The following is a 19,710-nucleotide window of genomic DNA, read 5'->3' on the forward strand; positions in this document are numbered from 1 at the left end:
ATATATAATTTATTTAAATATATAAATATTTTTATATTAAGTGAATCAATCCAAGTTGAATCGATTCAAACCAAGTTAAAGTCAAGTCAAGCTCTGACCTGAGTCAAGTTGAGCAAGTTAACCAAGCTAACTCGGTTTATGTACAACTCTACCTGTAACTAGAGTTGGGCAGGACCCGACTCGACTTGGTAGATCCGACTCAACCCAAACTGAATAACATATTCGAGTTCGGATCAAATAGTCCAATCCTGATCCGAAACCTGACCAAGTCAAGTTTGAGTTATATAATAACTCGACTTGACTTGAACTGAAACCCGATCCGGTCAGACTCGACCCAATCTGATTATCAGGTACTATATAAACTTAACAAAAATAACCCCATTCTCTCTATGACTCTACCCTAACCCTACAGCCGCCTCGCCGCACCCAACCTGATCCCCAAGCCCCCTACTCCGACACAGCAGCACAGCAGCACCCGTCCTCCTCCTCCTCCTCCCACTCTCTCCTCCACTCGTCCACACATGGCACAACATCACTTGTCCATTGCCCGGCTCAATATCAAGCTCCTCTCTCTCTCTCTCTCCACCCGTCTGCCCACCTAACCCATTCGAGCTCGATCGATTTCAGGTAAATTTTTTTATTTTAATTAAATAAAACATCAAATGGATGGCTTTGAGTTTAATTAAATAAAACATCAAATGGATGGCTCTGAGCGGCCTGAGCCCGTTGTGGTGCATCTAGGCTGAATCGGTCTTTTTTGAATGCCTGGCCAGCCAGCCTGATGACCCATTGACCCGATCCGAACTGTAGCTAACTCGATCCGACTCAGTAACCTAGCCAAGATCCAGTTCGGATCGAGTTCGGGTAAGGTATTTGACAAAATCAGATCGAGTCAAGTCAGACCGAGTTGAGCCAAGTCAGACCTAACTCAGTCTGACTCGACTCGATGCCCACCTCTACATATAACCATGATATAATCTGGATAGCTTAATAGCTGGCCCCCACATTGATCAGACAGCCCCATAGAAACCACCTTAATCGCATGCTAGGTTCCAAATAAGGAATTTTGTCTGTCGAACGTGGACATATGCCTATTACTTTTCTCAACCGTCCATCTGTAGCCAACAATCCGATTGTCACGATCATCTCCACTGGGGCTGCAATTTTCGGACCATGTCCAATTTTTTGAGGCCCCAAATCCCCGGAAAAAAAATTTATTCACCCCAGAAGATTTAAAAAATCTTTTAAAAAAAAGAAAAAAAAAAAAAAAAAAAACCCCTCTAAAAGCACCTATGCTCATTACGCACCAGGCGCATTTTAACACAAAACCGCCAGAAAACCGAAACAACCGAAACGCTAGGAGAAATAGATAGAACATCTCTTCTTCTTGGAGATGGCCAGCACCTCTCCATCGGGCCCCACCGCCACGTCACAGCTCACGTGCATCCTGTGTCGTTTGCTATCCCACATGGACAGCTTAAAACGAAATCTCGCCCTCAGCCCCAAACGGAAAACGATCCTTCCCGCCTCTCTATCCACCATTATCTCACTCCAACTGTCGTTCCCAACCTTCAGCGACGTCCCACTAAAAACGCCGTCAATGTACGTCGTGTTCTTCGGCGGCTGGTAAAACGGTAGACTTAACGGCGTCATTCCAATCTTCTTCTCCCGATAAAACACCGATGCATCCATATCCATGTAGAAGATCCCGACATTCTGGTTAGGGTTTCGGTCCGTTACGTTGAACGATATTTCGGTGTTCTGGAGGCCGTTTTCTGAGGAGATGGTCGGAATGGAGAAGTTGCTGACGTGGAACCTGGGGCGGTGGGGACGGAGGCTGATCCAGAGGACGAAGGCCATGATACCGACGATGAGGAGGAGGCCGAGGAAACAGGAGCAGAGGACTTTCATTACTCGGGTGGTGAGGCTTTCCTTAACACGGTGCGCATAATAGCGTGGGGGGTGGCGGAGGCGGAAGTGGTGGTGGGGTTGAGTTGGTGCGGATGGCATTTTTTTTGGGGGTGAGATGTTGGAAGGGGAGAATAGGGTTTTTATTTATAAAAGTAAGGAATGGGAAGGAAGGGATGTCAGAAGAATTTTAGTTTTCTTGGTGGAGAAAGGAAAGAATAGTTTCTTTGGAGAGTGGGGGTGGGGCCCATTTGGCTTGATGAATGGATTATCTGAGCTGTTGGTGTATGGAAAGGAAATACTTATTATCTGCATTGTTTGGGCTGGAGGTTTGTAATACTTAAAGTGGGGCCCACGACTATCATACAATACTCCGGAATGATGACTGTTCAAGGGTGGCAATGGGCCGGGTAGACCACCTGACCCACCTTTAGGCCGGGCTTGGACCTACTAGTTTCGAGAAGAGGCTAGACTTGGGCCTCAGGTCTGGTCGACGTTTTAGGTTGGGTTTAGCTTAAGTCATTTAATTTAGTCTAACCTGACTGACTAGCCTGATCCATTCTCATATATACATGTTATATTTTACAAATATGTTATTCTAATTTTTAGTTGGACAATCTATTTATATAAACATAGACTATTAATCTTGCTCCTATGAAATGTGTCTTTGTGCACATTAAGCTCACTTAATCTATTATAGATTGGTAAATGGGACAGATTTTATTAATTCTCCTTGCCACTTTTTTTCAGGCTCGGTCTTACTGTGCTAAGCCGATGCTAGGCCCCAACAAGGGTCTTAAGTATTAGGCTGCACAAGCAAGGTCCGACTGGGTCATTGTCATTGCGACCCTTACTAATTAACTATGTCGAAGGGCAAATAGCCCACTTGACCCATCTTTTGTTCATTCGGGCTTAGACCTACTAGCTTGGTCAGTTTGGTAATCATCACTCTGACTATATTTAAGTGATGATAACCATTCCATCCACTAAAAATCCCTAGACTAGTGGGGTCTGCCTCGATGGCTTATTGGTAGTCTTTGTTTCGATTATGAGATCATGGGATGGAGTGCTCATTTGGTATTGGTGGGTATGTGTGTGTGTGTCGGGAGTGGAGATGTGTGTAAAAAAAGGAAAAAATAAAAATAAAAAAAATCTCCCTTAGTAGAATAATCTTAACCCTTCAATAATGGACAATCAAAAGAGATCACAATTGTTGGGAAAATATTTCTAAATAAAGAATTTAGATGCCAAAAGATTAAATCAGAAAATTTGTTTCAAATTAAGCTGAAGCACACATTAGACACTTTGTATGTTACTAACTTGTTAAATAAAAGGGAGAGATCTGTTCATTAGAGAGGAGTGACAGTACGGCGCTAGAAGAATAAAGTACATCACTAATGCCTCTACAACCACTCAACTTCACTGCTCATGCACATGAGCACGCGCATGGGAGCATTGGAACACAAGCTCTTTCTTCCTCTTTTCTCCAAGTACCTAAACTTATCACAATAAAGTTTATAATCTCTCAAAAAATTCTCATCTTCTAACTGATGTGGGACTAAACGAAAAACTATTTTTTCACACTCTTCAAAATGATTTGGAGGAAAATGAACTACATTGTCAATTCAACATTCATTTTCACCTCTATAACTACATTCACATCGATATCCACACTCACATTTATAAGTGCACGTGGAAGTGCAAGTGCATGTGGAATTAAAAGTGCACATTAATGTGCATGTGGAAGTATGTTTAGATGTGCATGTGAGTGTAGACGAAGTCTAAGGAGGGGTGATGCCCCTGGCAGTGTGCAATTAATTGAGAAATATCTCCATGTTGTAGTTGCTCACATCGTGAGACAGGTGTTATTTTTTTAACAATGGGCCATCCAAGCATGGCCAACATGGTAGACAGTCTTGATCTGCCTTTCTTCTGCCATGTGTCTGATGGCCATGATGGCTAACAGTCCAGATGGAAAATTGGCAGCTTGGAAATGAGATCTGGACTGTTTATTTGTTGGGCCTTTAGTGAGGATGGACCACTGCAAGACACACCGGTCAGATGATCCTTAATTAGTACGCACTACTGAATATCATACACGAAGATTGATTGCCTTGAAATCTATGGGACCCACAATCTGCTATGAGATGTGGACCCTACTAAACGGGTCATCGACTCCATAGATACATCAGTGTGACAATGTGATATGACAAACGGTCATTGCATCTGCACCATTGATCAAGAGCAATGGGACAGCCTGTGCTTGATCGGGCCGTTTATTAGGAGGATTCCATTGCAAGTGTTCCACAGCTCGATCAGGCTCACAATTGGTGGCTAGGATCTACCATTCTTGTAGATTTTCAGGGCACGGCCCATCCTTGGTGGGACACAACAGACCAACATCAGATAGTATAATAATACCTCTTTCAGAACATGGAGAAAGGTATATAGGCCACGTTATATATACATTAATTAATTAAACATGTTGGGCTCAGATTCTTCAGATTTCGTAGTGTGTATGGAAAAGTATCTATGTGGGTCATGGCTGGTATGCATGAAAGGAGCCTTTTTGTACTCTTTAGGGGGCGATTGGAGTACATGTGAATAAGACGAGTCATGGTGCAAGAAAAGGCGCGAATGTTTCAACTTTCAGTTAGCTCTTTATATTGCTTTTTTTCTTTATTCTACTTTTACGTGTTAGTGGCTAAGCTAGAATTCAAATATGCCTAGTAAAAATTTTATAAGGGCTCGTTTGGATGGGCCACACCAATGGGGTCGGATCATATAGCCTCTATCCATCTGTAAAAATGAAAAGGAATTTTAAAAAGGGAATATGACCTATTTTCAATCTACCATTTTTTTTAATCAAATCAGATCATTTCCATTAAATTCTTGTAAAATTCAGGATTCAAGAAGTCCAAAGAACCCTTTATGATCAGTGTTAAAAAAAAAAAAAAACAAACTAGATGTTTATTTTTTAAGCCAAACAAAACTAGTTTTTTATTTTTTTAATCCCGTAGTTTAAGTGAATTCAGTATCTATGGTCATAAGCCAACCACAATATCTCCTTTGATGATTAGTTAGTTACCATACTTGAAAGTTGATGATTCCTTACTCGGAAGGCGGCTAAGGTTCTGTGAACCAAGTGATATATATCTCAAATAAGATACGTCCTTTGCTTCTCTATCTAAAACTACAAGTAGTTCTTTTACCCAAAATTGCCTCACATTTGGCGGTTCGGAATGTGAATAATTTCTTAGACTCTTCCCTTTCGGTGGTACAATGCTTATGTTTGTTCCACAACATACATAAATAATTTAATTGTAGCGTCACATGATTTAGAAAAGAATAGAATTACATTTTCATATATGATGATGAGGAGATCTTGATTGAGGGATCAAAGGTTGGCCAGTGAGATGGTGAGGAATAAGCTTCTTTGTCAAGAGGGAAATAGTCTAGATCACCAGCTAAGGCTCCTAAATGACAGGTAAATGATAAAAGAGGTAAAAGTATAGAGACAGTTGTAAATGAGGTGGTAAATCAATAATTCGAATGAGCTAAGGTCATGACTAATTGGTGAACATGTGATGGATAGATTTTTTTTAAAAAAGTAATCGATTATTTTGAATTCAACAAACAAATGTTCATTAATTAGAGCTTGGAATCATTCAATCAGAAAATCATTTTTTTCCCTTCCCAAGGAATCAAGACTTCTTTATATGGGATCATTGATCTGTTCATTAGTTCTTATTTGTGGAACATCAGGGTGGTAAGCTCTCCATGGATGATCCAGGTTTTAATAGTTTAATCTAAGGAGAGTACATATGTGCCATGTGTAGAACTTTTGGGTGCATGGAGATGAACCGTGGAGAACTAAATAGTTATGTGAAAGTGGATTAAAAATGTGTAAAGATATTTTAAAAAAAAAAAACATAGACAGCCTTTTTTATTGGTTGTAATTCTATGTAGTCAACGGTAAATAAGTAATAATTATTTTCATTTGTATTTTTTAAAATTATGTGGCATGTGAAATAAATCTCGTATTATGTGACGGATACCATGCAAGATGGAAAACCTTTGTGGTCCATGCCAAGATGATCCATTCCTCCCATTTAAACCATACACTCATTACCCTACATTTGTTTCTAAAGATAAAGTTTTATCTCAAGGAGTAGTCATATGCGTTATGTGTGTTTCAACAAAATCTTATGAAATTTGAAAAGCAAATTAAAGACACTTTGCTTAATTGTCTTTTAATGATTTTTTTAGTTCCATATGGGATAGAATGGGAGATGCTAAAGGAATTATAAACATTTGTTGAATATAAACTTATGTAAAGTGTTTTGAACTATATCCAAGCCCGTATGCGCATGTAAGGGTGCACCCGGTGAAAAACCTAATAACTCGGGAACATTAGGGTTGGTAGATTTTGAAAAAGTGAAAAATCTTTTCTCCTCTCACACCTTTTCATTTTCTTCTTAGTGCAATCTAATTTTTAATATTTCTTGGGCCTTTTTATTTTCTTCTTCATACAATTGAATTATGGATCTTTCCTGGCCAAAAGAGAAGGGTTTTTTGGACAAAAGAGAAGGTAGAGTGCAGTCTGGTGTTAGTATTGGCGTTGATATCTAATGACAAGTGCATACTATGGAGAAATCATTTGTCAGTGAATTGTATTCTGTGAGATAGCCACGTCATCCATCTTCTACAGCACACCGAGGGGCCAAACTATCACAAAATTAGCAACTCTCACTCTCTGCACTGATTCAGCACACCAAGGGGCCCAAAGTATCTCAAAAATAATAACTCGTACATCCCTCGACCCAATGACTATTCAAATAATTATCAATTGATCGGCACAGGTATCTTGGGTCAACATTCACGTGTGGGGGTTCCTTTATTCTGCATCTATGGTCGAATATTTTCCATTTCTATTATGTAGAGACAACAATATGATGGACTAAAACACCTGGAATAGGTAGAGGCATCTTTACACGCTAAACTAAACGTAGCAAAAAAATGATTAGACCAGCGGCCACCAAACGAAAACAAAAAGCAATGGTTAACAGTCGAGTGTTCAGTTACTCTTGAATAAAAGTCATGGACAGTATTGTTTAATAGGTTTGATTTTTAAAAGATAAGCCATTTATGTTGGGGTTCATTAAATGTGTGACCTGATAACCTTACACGTGCATTGTGGAGGGATGGCTCTTCCATACTGCGGTTCTTCTAGTATATCATCTCCCTTTAATAAAAACATACCCTAATAGGTGATAGGAAGGCCACTAAATCATACCCTGGTAGAGTCATCCCAATCGATCCTTGAACTCGACCCAAAATCAAACTGGTTCAAGTTCTGAGTGGATCTGGGTCGAAGAGATTGATTGGATTACAAGATGTGTTGAGTCTAGAAGGGAGAAGATGCACCTGGCAAGGGTATGAATCAATCGGGTCCATCTATATACTGGGCCATAGCATGGATGGCTCGTATCTCTAAAATTCCTCCTACTAGATGATTCTACCCATTAAAATCAGTTGCCATTAAAGCAACGGTTAAAAAATGAAAATGGTTAATAGTCAGATATTCAATAGAGGATAAATTGAAGAGAAGCGAATGAATAGGATTAACGTAAGCCACTCGTTCTAGAGACCACTAGATGGATGAACCCAATTGATACACGAGCAACACATGCACGTGGAATATAGACCGTCGGTTATCATCTTCCTAGCCATCCATTTCATTGTACCTCTGCAGCCTACCCGATAAATGAATCGATTTATCAGATGAATTATTGGGCTAAGAAGGTCAAACCCGTGGGACCACCTGATGAACGTCCCAGATCATGCCACACGTACCACATAGTGACGCGGATGGTGTGGTGAGGAGCTCACCACACTATAGGGTGGGGCCAACCATGATGTATATCTTTTATCCAATCTGTTCAACCGTTTTTTCAGTTCATTTTTGGATATGAGCCAAAAATTGAAGCATATCCAAAGATCAAGTGGACCACACCACAGGAAACAATGAAACTTGAATGCCGATCGTTGAAAACTTCTTGGCCGCCACAGAAGTTTTAGATCAAGCTGATATTTGTGTCTTCCCTTTATCCGGGTCCATGTGATCTTATGAACAGGTTGGATGGCAAATAAGCATCACTGTGGGCCCTAGGAAGCTTTCAACGGTGGATATCATTATCCCCACCTTTTTATGTGGTGTGATCCACTTGAGCTTTCGATATGCTTCAGTTTTGGGCTCACGCTCTAAAATGATCTGAAACAACGAATGGAAGGCGTGGATAAAACACATAAACCATGGTGGGCCCCACAGAGTTTCCACACCACGCTAAAGGGTGGTGGTAAGCTCCTCACTGCACAATCCCCGTCCACCGCATAGACCTGAAAAAAAGGATTTGCGACGTGGATAAAAGAATCCGCGTCCACCACATAGACCTGAAAAAAGGGATGGACGTCTAGCAGGACCATCACATGGAGCTGAAAAAAGGGTTGGACGGCGTGGATAAAACACGCACACCTGTTGTGCGTTTGTTGTACTCTAAGATAGAGATAATGGTAACGGATTGGCTACTCCCCCTGACACTAGCCAATGGCTGGTGTTCGGTTCTCTGTTGACCCCACCATGATGTATGTGTTTCATCCATGCCGTCCATCTACTTTTATAGATCATTTTATGATATTATACAAAAAACGAGTATATCCCGATCTCAAGTGGACCACATTACAGGAAACAGTGTTGAATAAATGTCGACCATTAAAAATGTTTTGGGGGCCATAAAAGTATTGGATCAAGCTGATCTTTGTTTTTTACCTTCATCCGGGTTTTTATGACCTAATCAACAGATTGGATGTCATATAAACGGTACAGTGGGCCTTAGGACGATTTAAATGATGGATATCCAATCACTATTTTTTTCCTATGGTGTGGTCCACATAAGATTTATATCCCTCTTATTTTTATCTTTAAGCCATAAAATTATCTTTAAAAATGGATGAACGGAATGGATGAAACACATACATCATGTTGGGGCCCAAAATGCACCGACCACCAGCCACGGGGCTGGTGTCAGGGGGAGTAGCCAATCCGTTTCCACAGATAATATCTAGCAAATCCTAGCTAAGCATGCGGGTCAAAGTCGAATAACTTGCGTGAGAATAAGGGCCGGATTTGAGGGACCCTTTGTTTCTGCCAGCTAATATATAGTGGGGTCTATGGTCCGTAATCAAGACCGTTGATGTGATGAACCTCGCAATAGATTTCTGGATGCCACAAAATCCTCCTGGATTGTAAGGTTCTAACCTTTTTTGAACCCTGATCCGTAATAGATGGTTAAGAAAACATGTGGGTACGGTGCTGGAAAAAGGTTTGAGATTGGATGGTTGAGATCAGTGCCCTCTGGCCTTGAGCTTGTACAAGTTTGGCCCAATGTTTGGTGATCCTGACCACCCATCTAATCGGATCAACCGTGGTTTTTCCATACCTCAGAAACCTCCCATTTCTTAAAGATCTTAACCATCCAATACTTTGGCCCTTTTTCACCGAAGTGGATCATCATCGTAGCTCTTTTTACCGGGAAATGATCACATACATTCCGCGTTTGAGATGTGTGAGGCCCACCCGTGATGTTTACATGGAATCAAAACCATGCATCTGGTGTGACTCCTCATTTTCACTGTACTAAACAAGAACCATCCTGATCCATAACTCGGGTGGGACACCCCATAGGAATCAATGAACAATGAGGGATGAGACCTGTATATATTCACGTGGAGTGGCCAACCTGAGTTTTGGAATAGCGTGGATTTTGGTGTGTCCCTTCATCCTGGCGGGGGAAACTGATGAACGGGTTGGATGGAACATACAGAAGACGGTGGACTCCGTATCCCATCTGAAAGCTTCTATTGTTGGGTAACTTCCCATGATGGTGGACCTCTTACAGCTGGATCGTATGGTATATAACCCACCTGCGTGGTACCCCATCACTGCTGAACGTGAAGGCAACGCTCGCCGTGCACGCTGTTTTCCTTGGTTTGGCCCACATAAATCGCGGGATGGTCCTAACCCCCTGGACGCGGAGCTCCTGCGCAAGGATGTTGGGTGAGGCCCACCGAGATGTTTGTGAGAAATCCACCCCGTTCATCCGATTTGAGAGCTCATTTTAGTACATGTTACTAAAAATTATGTGTATCCAAAACTTAAGTGGTTCACACGAGAGGAAACAGTGGGGATTCAGTGTGAATCGTTGAAACATTCATAGGGCCATAAAATTTGTGTCAAGCATATATTTTCTTTTCTTTTTTTTGGTATTTTTACTTCATCCATGTGTTAATAACCTTATAAACAGTTTGGATGGCATATAAACATCACGGTGGAGGCCCCAGGAAGGTTTCAAGGATAGGAATTTCTTTCCCCAGTTTTCCCTTAGATGTGACCCACTTGAGTTTTTGATCCACCTCTTTCTTTCTTTTTTCTTTTCTTTCTCCTTTTTTTTTTTATCTAATTTCCTTAAATAAGCACTCAAAACGGATGGAGGGGTGGATTTCTCACAAACATATCTGTGGGCCCCACCCAGCATCCCTAATCCCCCAAGCATAAATTTAGTGGACGTCCCTAACGCAACCATTTCCTTTGTGTGGCACACCTGAATCAAAAGTCAGCATGTTTTTAGTCCCTAGGTGTAAATACAGATAATAAAACTGACGGTCAGAGTGGATTGTACATAAAAATCACGGTGGGCCCCACAAAGATCAAGGATGGGCATCCCCTCCCAACTATTTCCCTTGGTGTGACGCACCAGAATTATAAATCTTACTTATCTTTTAGTCATATTCTTAGAATCTGGTCACACAATGGATGGTCGGAGTGGATTTTAGAAACACATCACAATGTGGCCCAACCCGAGCCACCCACCCCTCCATGGTCCTGCTCGAGACCATCACTCCGTGTACTCCTCTCACAGAAAACAAGGCGAATTTTGACAGCAGAGCGATGTCATCCTCTACCGAACCATATGCTCAGAATATCTTTTGTTTTCATTTTTTACAATTTGGGTCCCATGGTTCATTCATCCAGATCGTTGGTCCGTTGAATCCCATCATAGATGGACCATGAACCAAATTTTTTTTTCAGGAGAGAGATTGTAAGCTTTCACTTTGTGATTTGCAAAGCAACGGTTAAGATGAGAAATACAGCCCATTCCAACATTCAATTGGAGAGAAAGGCCAAGATTGGTATACAGGATCTACCTTTCTTGATATGGAGCCATCAGACCAACAGTCCAGATGACTAAACCATGGATCCACTTCTACAAACTTAAAACCCGTGTGCACACGCACTTCTAGTTTACATGCAGCACACTTACCAACATGGCACATGTGTGGCATCCGATCCGTTCATTATGTAGCCTCACACGAAAATCAAGCTATTCCATTCATTAGACAAACCAAAAGTGCCAAGGCCTGGCTGATTTTTCTCCCAGAACATCTGAACCATGGGGTGCACCCTTTGAATGGCTGAGATATCCCACACACATGCCAGGCTGGCACTTGTAAAGGCTATGATGGAGAGTGTGCATGTGATCCACCAAAACTCAACAGGCAACACAAAATTACATGCAGCCCATGTGCAGTAATAGATTACAGGATCCAAAACCTTAAATTCCGAGAAACATAAAGTATAAATGAAGCAATTACAATCCTTACTCTCTAAACAATCTCAAAAGGCTCCATTAGATTTCAATAAAAAGCTCCCTATCTTTCATACGACTCTCCATGGAAAAAGCTTTCTCCAATGGCAGCTTTTCTTACATCTCTTCTCTCACTGGCATTAGTAGTATTTACAGCTCTCTCTCTAGAACTCAATTTCTATAGAAATTCATGCCCACAAGCTGAAGCTGTGGTGAGAAAAGCTGTAGAAGAGCATTTCCTAAGAGACCCATCGATCCCAGCTGGCCTACTTCGCTTGCATTTCCATGATTGTTTCATCAGAGTAAGCTCTTTCATTTCATTTTTTTTTTTTATTTCATTTTTTCAACTCTTCACATGTACTATGTGGCATGCGTGTGTGGGATCATGGATGTTTGTAGGGTGGTCCTCATGGTGAATGTTTCCCTAACCCAAAATCTCAGGGACCCATTTATTAGGCAGGCCGCAAGTGCGAATGAATATCGCCTTAATGAAGTTATAGCCCTTTATAGAGTGAAATGACAGAACATGATTCATGTAGCCAACCCCAATGATAGGCTTAGATGATGATGATGATGGCCACACATTCCAGTGATCCAATGTACATGTGCTGCTAAACTGATGAGTGGGTCAGCTTGATTTTTCAATAGAATGTCTCGGATAACATGCAAACGTGCATTTATATTTAGCATGCCTTCTCTTCTTATCATGTAATCTAGTGTTTGGATCATGGTCCATGGATTTGTAACTAAAACTGTCCAAAATGTTATGTTTGCCACAAAACTTTGAGGTTGGTGGTGCGATTTGGATCAGGGCCCACATGGGTCAGCCTAAATCGTGCCCGTTTATATCTACAGCCTGAAATTATGATAATGGGTGGACCAATGTGGCTATTGGGATGAAGGTTTATACTGGCATCAGAGTCGTTACATCGTCAACATCAATTCTAGGCCTGATGAGGGCATCTTTATTTGGTGGGCCATATGAGATCTCTAAAAAATAGGCCCAAATTCAGCCCATTTAGATCTAGGCCCAGAAGCCTGATCATCGAGCTGAACTCATTGCCACCCTTAAAACACTATAACAGAGTATTGATAATGGTGTTTTACTTCAATGATAGCAAAGATTATATGGTGACGCAGGGAAGGAGCTGATGAGGTCAATCACCAGTCTTTCTCAGGTATAATTGCTCCAAATCCACGGAGCTCTATAGACTCCTCACAGTGTTTTCTTGAATCTACAAGGGATAAAATATAAATAATTTCTAATAAATTCGAAAATAAATTGATTGATGATATATAAAAAATAAAATTACAATCCTTTAAATAATTAGCTCAAGCTCAGGATAAAGTTTTAGACTCAAAATCCCTAAAAATGTGACTTACTATAAATAGTAAACTTATTATTTATAAACGGTCATCATTCTTACTAGACTGCATGGTTTTCAGCCAAAAATAGTAAGGGTACAATTTGGCCTAACCACATTATTCTTAATAATTTTTCTAAGCCCTTTTTATGTTTGGCTACAACTCAAATGATCGAACTAAAACTTACTATTTATAGTAAAGATGAAAATAAAATGAACTTCTAACGTAGATATGATGGAATATCGCAATCCGGGTAACCTGGCATTTGTTGGTTAAAGTAGCTTCTCCCACCCCAAAATCATATATGATATGTCGAAAAACTCGTTCCGGTTTGTGAGATACAACTGTTTTAAGGTTCTGACGGTCCTTATCATTTCCGCCTCCCATCGGGCCTTCTCTGGTCCATCTTTGTCATGAATGTGTCCACAACCTGCTCTTCAACATATGGGCCATTGAAACAAATGTAGATATTTTCTATTTTCTGAATCAGATTGAGTAAATGGGTATTTGATTTTTTTCGAGAGACTTCGATTTATTGAAGCTGATTTTTGTGTTACAGGGTTGTGATGGTTCTGTTCTTTTGGACAGCAATGGAAATAACATAGCTGAAAAGGAGGCTCCTCCTAATCTAAGTCTTCGAGGATTCGAAGTTATCGATGAAATAAAAGGCAAGCTAGAGAGAGAATGCCGAGGGACCGTTTCATGTGCAGATATACTGGCGTTGGCCACACGGGACGGCGTGGCTATATCAGGAGGAGGAACTTATGATCTTCCTACTGGGAGAAGAGATGGGACTGTTTCTACCATCACTGATGTCCATCTTCCTGATCCTGCATCGTCTGTTGCTGATGCTGTGGCTGCTTTCCAAACCATCAATCTTACTTTGGCTGATCTCACTACATTACTGGGTAAGTAGGTTTATGTAATTTCTATTTCATTGTCATGAGGAAAACAGGATTCAAATGTTTGGTTGATCTTTTTGTGCTCTTGGGATCCACCTTTCAGTTACTCAATCCGTTCCTTACGATGGGCCAATCGGATGTACATGAACAAATCTTGAAAGTGGACACCACCTCTACAGAATGTGGCTGAAATTGACAAACAAACTAATCTATGCCCAATATTATATATCTCCCCATACAAAATAGTCATAGTGGGCCCCATATTCTCATCATGGTCATCCTCGCTGTTGTCATCTGATTTAGAGCAAGTCATGGACACTTTCATGTCCAAGATGGACTAGAGAAGGCCCGGAGGTGGAAGTGATCAGGACCGGCGAAACTTTAAAACATGCATATTTGGCAAACCAGAATGAGTTATTCGACGTACCATATATGATTTTGGGTAGGAGAAGCTACTTTAGCCACCAAACCCGCTATGCCAGGTTGCCTATACCGAATTTGCGAGATTCCACCAGATCAACTGTCGAAAATCCATTTTAATTTCGTTTTTACTATTTATAGTAAGTTTTAGTTCGATCATAATGCTTGATCATTTGAGCTTTAGGGGTTGTGCCCAACATAAAAGGACTTAGAAAATTTAGGAGAATAGCGTGGTTAGGCCAAATTGGACACTTATTATTTTTGGCCAAAAACCATGAAGTCTAGTATAAATTATCACCATCTATAAATATAAATAGTAAGTCAGATTTTTTAGGGAGTTTGAGTTCAAGTTTGATTCTGAAACTTCTTTCTAAGTTTGATATCACTATTTAAAGGGTTGTAAATTTGTCTTAATTATCAATCAATTAATTTTCGAATTTCTTAGAATTTACTTTTATTTATTTTCCCTCCTGGATTAGAGGAATCCCTGTGAAGAGTTCAGGGAAACTCCATGGATTCAGAGTAATTACCCCATGAGGAAGACAGTGCTCGACCTTATCATGTCCATCCCTGCGTCGTTGTCATCATCATCAAGCTGTGTTCTTTCATTTCTAATTAGATACATTAGCAATTCAATGTTATGATCTGACATGTTCAAATTCAGGTGCACACAGTGTTGGATTCTGTCACTGCCTCTTCTTCATCGACCGTCTGTACGACTTCAAGGGCACCGGATTCCCTGATCCCGACATGGACCCCACCACTCTCGATATCCTCAGGAAGAAATGCCCAAGACCCACTACACAAATTTTCAACATAAGCTCTGATCCGAAAGTATTCATGAATCAGATGTCCAGTACGCCTTTCACTCTAGATAACTCATTTTTCCACAGCATACTCAATGGAAGAGCTGTTCTTCAGTTAGATCAAGAGCTGGGTTTCACCGATCTCACCAGCAATCTGCTAGCGAGGTATTCAACAAGGCCTGGCGCATTCCGATGGATGTTTGCGAAATCCATGATCAAATTGGGCAATGTGGGTGTTTTAACCGGACAAGCGGGTGAGATTCGACTGAATTGTAGAGAAGTAAATCAAAGGCATTGATAGAGCGAAATGTAAATTCAAATTGTTTTCATTTTAATGATTTTATGTTCCTCAATCAGTATATGAAATAGTCCAGATCAGTTCAAAGAAACTGAAATTTGAAAGGAAAATGCCTGCTCTATTGAAATAGGCTGCTTGCATAAGCTACTGTTGGATCAATGGCCATGAGCCTCTCTTGATTCTGACCGTTTGTCTAATCCCCACAATGGTTTGCTAATCTAGGTCTTTTAAACTTGTTTCAACATAATATTAATGACACATGATATTTATTTTGTAAAATCTGTCTTCAATCACTCAAATCAAGGGTTAATTGGATTGGCCTCTCCAGAAGATGAGGGCGGACGTTTCTCTTTGGGGAATTGAAGATCTGATCGTTAGATGGTGGATCAGAGTCTATGATAGGGGATTAACAACCCCATTGCAAAATACCACAAGAAGTCAAGAGAACAATTCCAGTCTCACAACACTAATTTCCTCATCTTTGAATGCTGATTGATGATCTCGATCTCTGTTTATTTCAAATACATGCTGATGGGCCACAAGCATTCAATATTTGGGACACCCATCAGGTGGGCCCCACCTTTAATGGCAAAAAAAAAAAGCCAGCCTGAATGTGGTAGGAGACACATGTGCATCAAACGTGGACTGCTGGTAAATCCTTTCTTACCCTCCATCTTTTTCATGCATTGTGGCCCACCTGATGACTTAACTGCCTGATTTTCAGGCATTGAAAGATACATACTGGGGCCCACTTGACAAAACGACCGGATTGGCAGGAAGAAATTGGCACATGTAAAGATTAAGATCTTTATTTGCGTACTTGTACTTTCCATTCATCTCTATGTTACAGAATCACAGCTGAGCATGAAAACAAAGAAAAGTGGAGAGGGAGAGAGATATCAATGAAGTGATTTATTTCTACAATCCAAAGCTTGGAAGAACCAGAACCAGAAATTAATTCTACAGATGACACACATTCAAATCTTACAGTTGTACAAACATTCAATCCAAACCAGAATCCTAACTGTTTACTAGTGCGCAGTTTTTTCTGATCTCACCCACTGATCCTGTTATTACTCCCATGCGGCCCATCTTTTCCATGGCCAGTCCAAACTCCTCAAAGAACTTTGAAAGTGGGCCATTGAGGAGTTCGAGGATGTAAGATCTTGAGGTGCTGTCTGTGGTCAGAGCTGCATCGGACTCGAACAGACCTCGTCTCTTCAATAAAAGTTGGTAGTAGCTGAGATCGAACGTCCTGAAACTGCCCGGGTCCATTTCAGCCAATGTTGTGTTATCAGTCTGTGTTCTGCACTTATTCCTACGAAGAACTGCAGCGTACTCACTGTCTAGAGATGGGTCTTCATCACCTACTCCTGTGAAATTGTAGAGACGGTTGCTGAACGACGTACAGTGGGCAATCCCAATTGTGTGGCCGCCTGCAATTATCAACGACAGTTATTAACTGTCAGAAATTCAAATTCAATTTTTTTTATACTAATTGATTAAAGATCATTGCAGTTTTCTATTGTTGTCCATCAACAATGGGGCCCAAAATCTCTGCGGTTGTTATCAATGTACATGTTTTACATGTTTATGGTGGATGAATCACCAGCATTTTAAGGGACTGCAGCAACTGAACATTGTAGTCTAGCACTAATTGCCTATAGCTTACCAGATAACAGAACCAAATCTTTCACATTAAGTCCTTTGCTAGCGAAACTAGATTGCAGAGTAGTGAAATTGTCAAATGGAGCTGGGATTTGGTTAAAGGCCTCCGTAATGTTCGATATGGTCCCATCTCTTCGACCGGTTGGGACACGCCAAGTGGGTCCTCCCTGTTTTGGCAGAGGAAGAAAAACAGAATGTCTTAGTTAAAATATTGAAGATCATTTAATTTGGTAGATGAGAAATTCCATAAGGAGATTGGCATGAAGATTAAGTCTTCGACATCAGGGCCATTCATTAGGTGGGACCCACAATGCAGATGGACAGTCCCAAAAATAAAAATGGTTGGACGTGGATTGTTGGTCATTTGTGTTTTATCATTCCTATATTCTCAAACATTTGCGGTCCACCTGATGAGTGATGGGTCCATCCTGATGAATGGCATTGGCCCTGCACTTGTGTGACACATACACAAATGTGTCAAGGAAGGAAACACTCAAATCTTTTGCTAGAGAGAACTGAAATAGTGGGGAGATTGAATCCTCACAGTTACTACAATTGAATCTCTGGTAGCCAATGAAATGATATCGGCGCAGGAAACAACGCCAGGGCACTCAGATTCTAACAAGCTCTTCACGCGGTCGATGAAGTCAAAGCCGCGGAGGGTCTGATTCGGAATTGCATCCTTCTCTGCTTGGTTTGAAGTTGAATTCAACAGAACAGATGCATCACAGCCCTGAAAAAAACATCAAAAGAACAATAAAATCCTTGTTATCTCTTTACATAAGCCAGAAAATGATCTGCCAACGAAATTCATCAGTCAAAATCAGACGATTAAGATCACCTAATCAGTGTGATTATATAGATATGCTACATCCACAATGGGGTGCATTATGCACATAAAAGAAAGCAGGCCAAAATGAAATGAAAAACAAAAGAGATCATGATCCATTGAAAATCAGAACCAAAGAGAGGATACTGACCGTCACAAAACAGTCATGGAAGTTCATTCTAATAAGCTGCGCCGCCAAGGTCGGAACTCTCGAGATATGCTGCTTCACATATTCTAATACGATCTTCTCCGCTTTCGGGCAGCTCTGATCATAAAATCCCATTTTCAGAGTAGCTTGAGCATGGCCCAAAAGTGCCAAAAATGCAAGGATAAGAAGCCCAGCATAGCTCAACTTCCCCATTGTCCTTACAATGTAGGAAACCTCTCACTTGTATTTTCAAACGGTTTCTACACTGAATAAACACACCCCAACACAGCTTTATAGATGCTCCTTCAATTATTTGAATTGGTAAAAAATTCAAAAGGTAGAAGCAAGAACAATGCAATGTACGTATGCAGTTATGGAGTTTGTCGGCAAGATCCAGCTCGTTCTTCTTGTGGGTCCCGCCTTTGTGAGCCATGATTGAAAAATAGGCATCAAAATCATAAGATATGCTGGACAGTTAATAGAAACCGACTGATGGTCCGCATCCAAGGAACACATATGGCCCATCTGATGATTGGGTCAATTGGATTTCTACACACAGAACATACCAAGTGGGGCCCACCTGCTGAATGGTGTGTATGGGACATTGGCATTGTGGGGAGAGCAGCCATGTAGGCCATTCGTACAAGGTTATAGGACTCGGTGACTCGACTTTATCTGAGTCACATTAGACTAGTCTGAGTCTTGAAACCATGATCTGGTGGGCCCAGTCATCAGGGATGGGCCATGGCACTGCACAAAGGAGAAAACAGCCATGTGCTTCAATGCAACCTTTGGAGTATTTTAAGAAGAATTAGTTAGCTGCAACGTAAAAAGACAAACAAAGGGTGATTTGAATACTTTAGCTTTTGTTTTTGTGCTGAGAATCATCTGCCAAGGCCTGTTTTGCATGGAATCATCTCTTCATATTTCATCGCTGGCAAAAGAGAATGTTGTCACTTGGTTTTGGTGGATGATAACTGACCACCTACAGCCAAGGTACCACTAGTCATGGTACCAGACCTCTATTCCCACCAATATGCCATTTAGGTGGGAAATCAGCACCATTAAAACGGTAGGTCCCACTGTGAAGATCAATGGTGAGAAAAATTAGACCGTTCTGCTAATCAGGTGGGTTAGAATCAATGAAAACCAATGATATGACTCAACATAGATTTTTGACATACTTAGTTTTCAATCTTCATTGTGGGGCATACCTTTTTCATGGTATGGATATCTTATACAAGTTGCATGTTGTTGGAAAAGACGGTGATGTACCACTAGTTGTGGTACGAGTGCTTGTATGTGATCAGCTCTCTTGCTGGATCTGATGCCTTTTGCAAAATGATACAATATTCTCTAACCACTTCTTTTTTTTAATTCCACCAGAAATCATAGTTTTTTGGGCTGCTGAATTATGGATACCTCATGGGTGTGATATCCGATCCGTTACCATACGATCCTCACCTAATCATCAGGTGGGCCACAGGTATCCATAAAAAATGAATGGTGCTGAACCACCCGATTGACCCGACCCGGATTTTTTCGGCTCCAACCCATTTAGAAATGGAGTCGGGTTCGGTGGGCTACTTCTGAGTTTTTATCCGGTTAAAGACAGATTTGGGTCGGATCCGTCATCTTGGACCCGTACTACCCACGTTTACA

At 40.9% G+C, this 19,710-nt stretch overlaps 3 protein-coding genes across 3 annotated transcripts; 1 reads left to right on the forward strand and 2 right to left on the reverse strand.

The window, feature by feature from the left end:
- Nucleotides 1–1,253: 1,253 nt before the first annotated feature.
- LOC131257998 (NDR1/HIN1-like protein 26) lies at nucleotides 1,254–2,143 on the reverse strand. Its single transcript, XM_058259347.1, has one exon. The coding sequence runs from the start codon at nucleotides 2,008–2,010 to the stop codon at nucleotides 1,357–1,359; it is 654 nt and encodes a 217-aa protein (XP_058115330.1). The 5' UTR covers nucleotides 2,011–2,143; the 3' UTR covers nucleotides 1,254–1,356.
- Nucleotides 2,144–10,640: 8,497 nt separating this feature from the next.
- On the forward strand, nucleotides 10,641–15,472 carry LOC131217069 (peroxidase 57-like). The gene is made up of 3 exons (XM_058212207.1): nucleotides 10,641–11,914; nucleotides 13,537–13,885; nucleotides 14,964–15,472. The coding sequence occupies exons 1-3, from the start codon at nucleotides 11,717–11,719 to the stop codon at nucleotides 15,401–15,403; spliced, it is 987 nt and encodes a 328-aa protein (XP_058068190.1). The 5' UTR covers nucleotides 10,641–11,716; the 3' UTR covers nucleotides 15,404–15,472.
- Nucleotides 15,473–16,186: 714 nt separating this feature from the next.
- Nucleotides 16,187–18,324, reverse strand: LOC131238987 (peroxidase 39-like). Its single transcript, XM_058236559.1, has 4 exons — nucleotides 18,052–18,324; nucleotides 17,616–17,804; nucleotides 17,076–17,238; nucleotides 16,187–16,839 (listed from the first exon to the last, which is right to left on the reverse strand). The coding sequence occupies exons 1-4, from the start codon at nucleotides 18,259–18,261 to the stop codon at nucleotides 16,424–16,426; spliced, it is 978 nt and encodes a 325-aa protein (XP_058092542.1). The 5' UTR covers nucleotides 18,262–18,324; the 3' UTR covers nucleotides 16,187–16,423.
- Between the last annotated feature and the right edge of the window lie 1,386 nt (nucleotides 18,325–19,710).

This window comes from Magnolia sinica, chromosome 1, assembly GCF_029962835.1.
Source record: "Magnolia sinica isolate HGM2019 chromosome 1, MsV1, whole genome shotgun sequence".
In the NCBI taxonomy this organism is placed as follows: domain Eukaryota; kingdom Viridiplantae; phylum Streptophyta; class Magnoliopsida; order Magnoliales; family Magnoliaceae; genus Magnolia; species Magnolia sinica.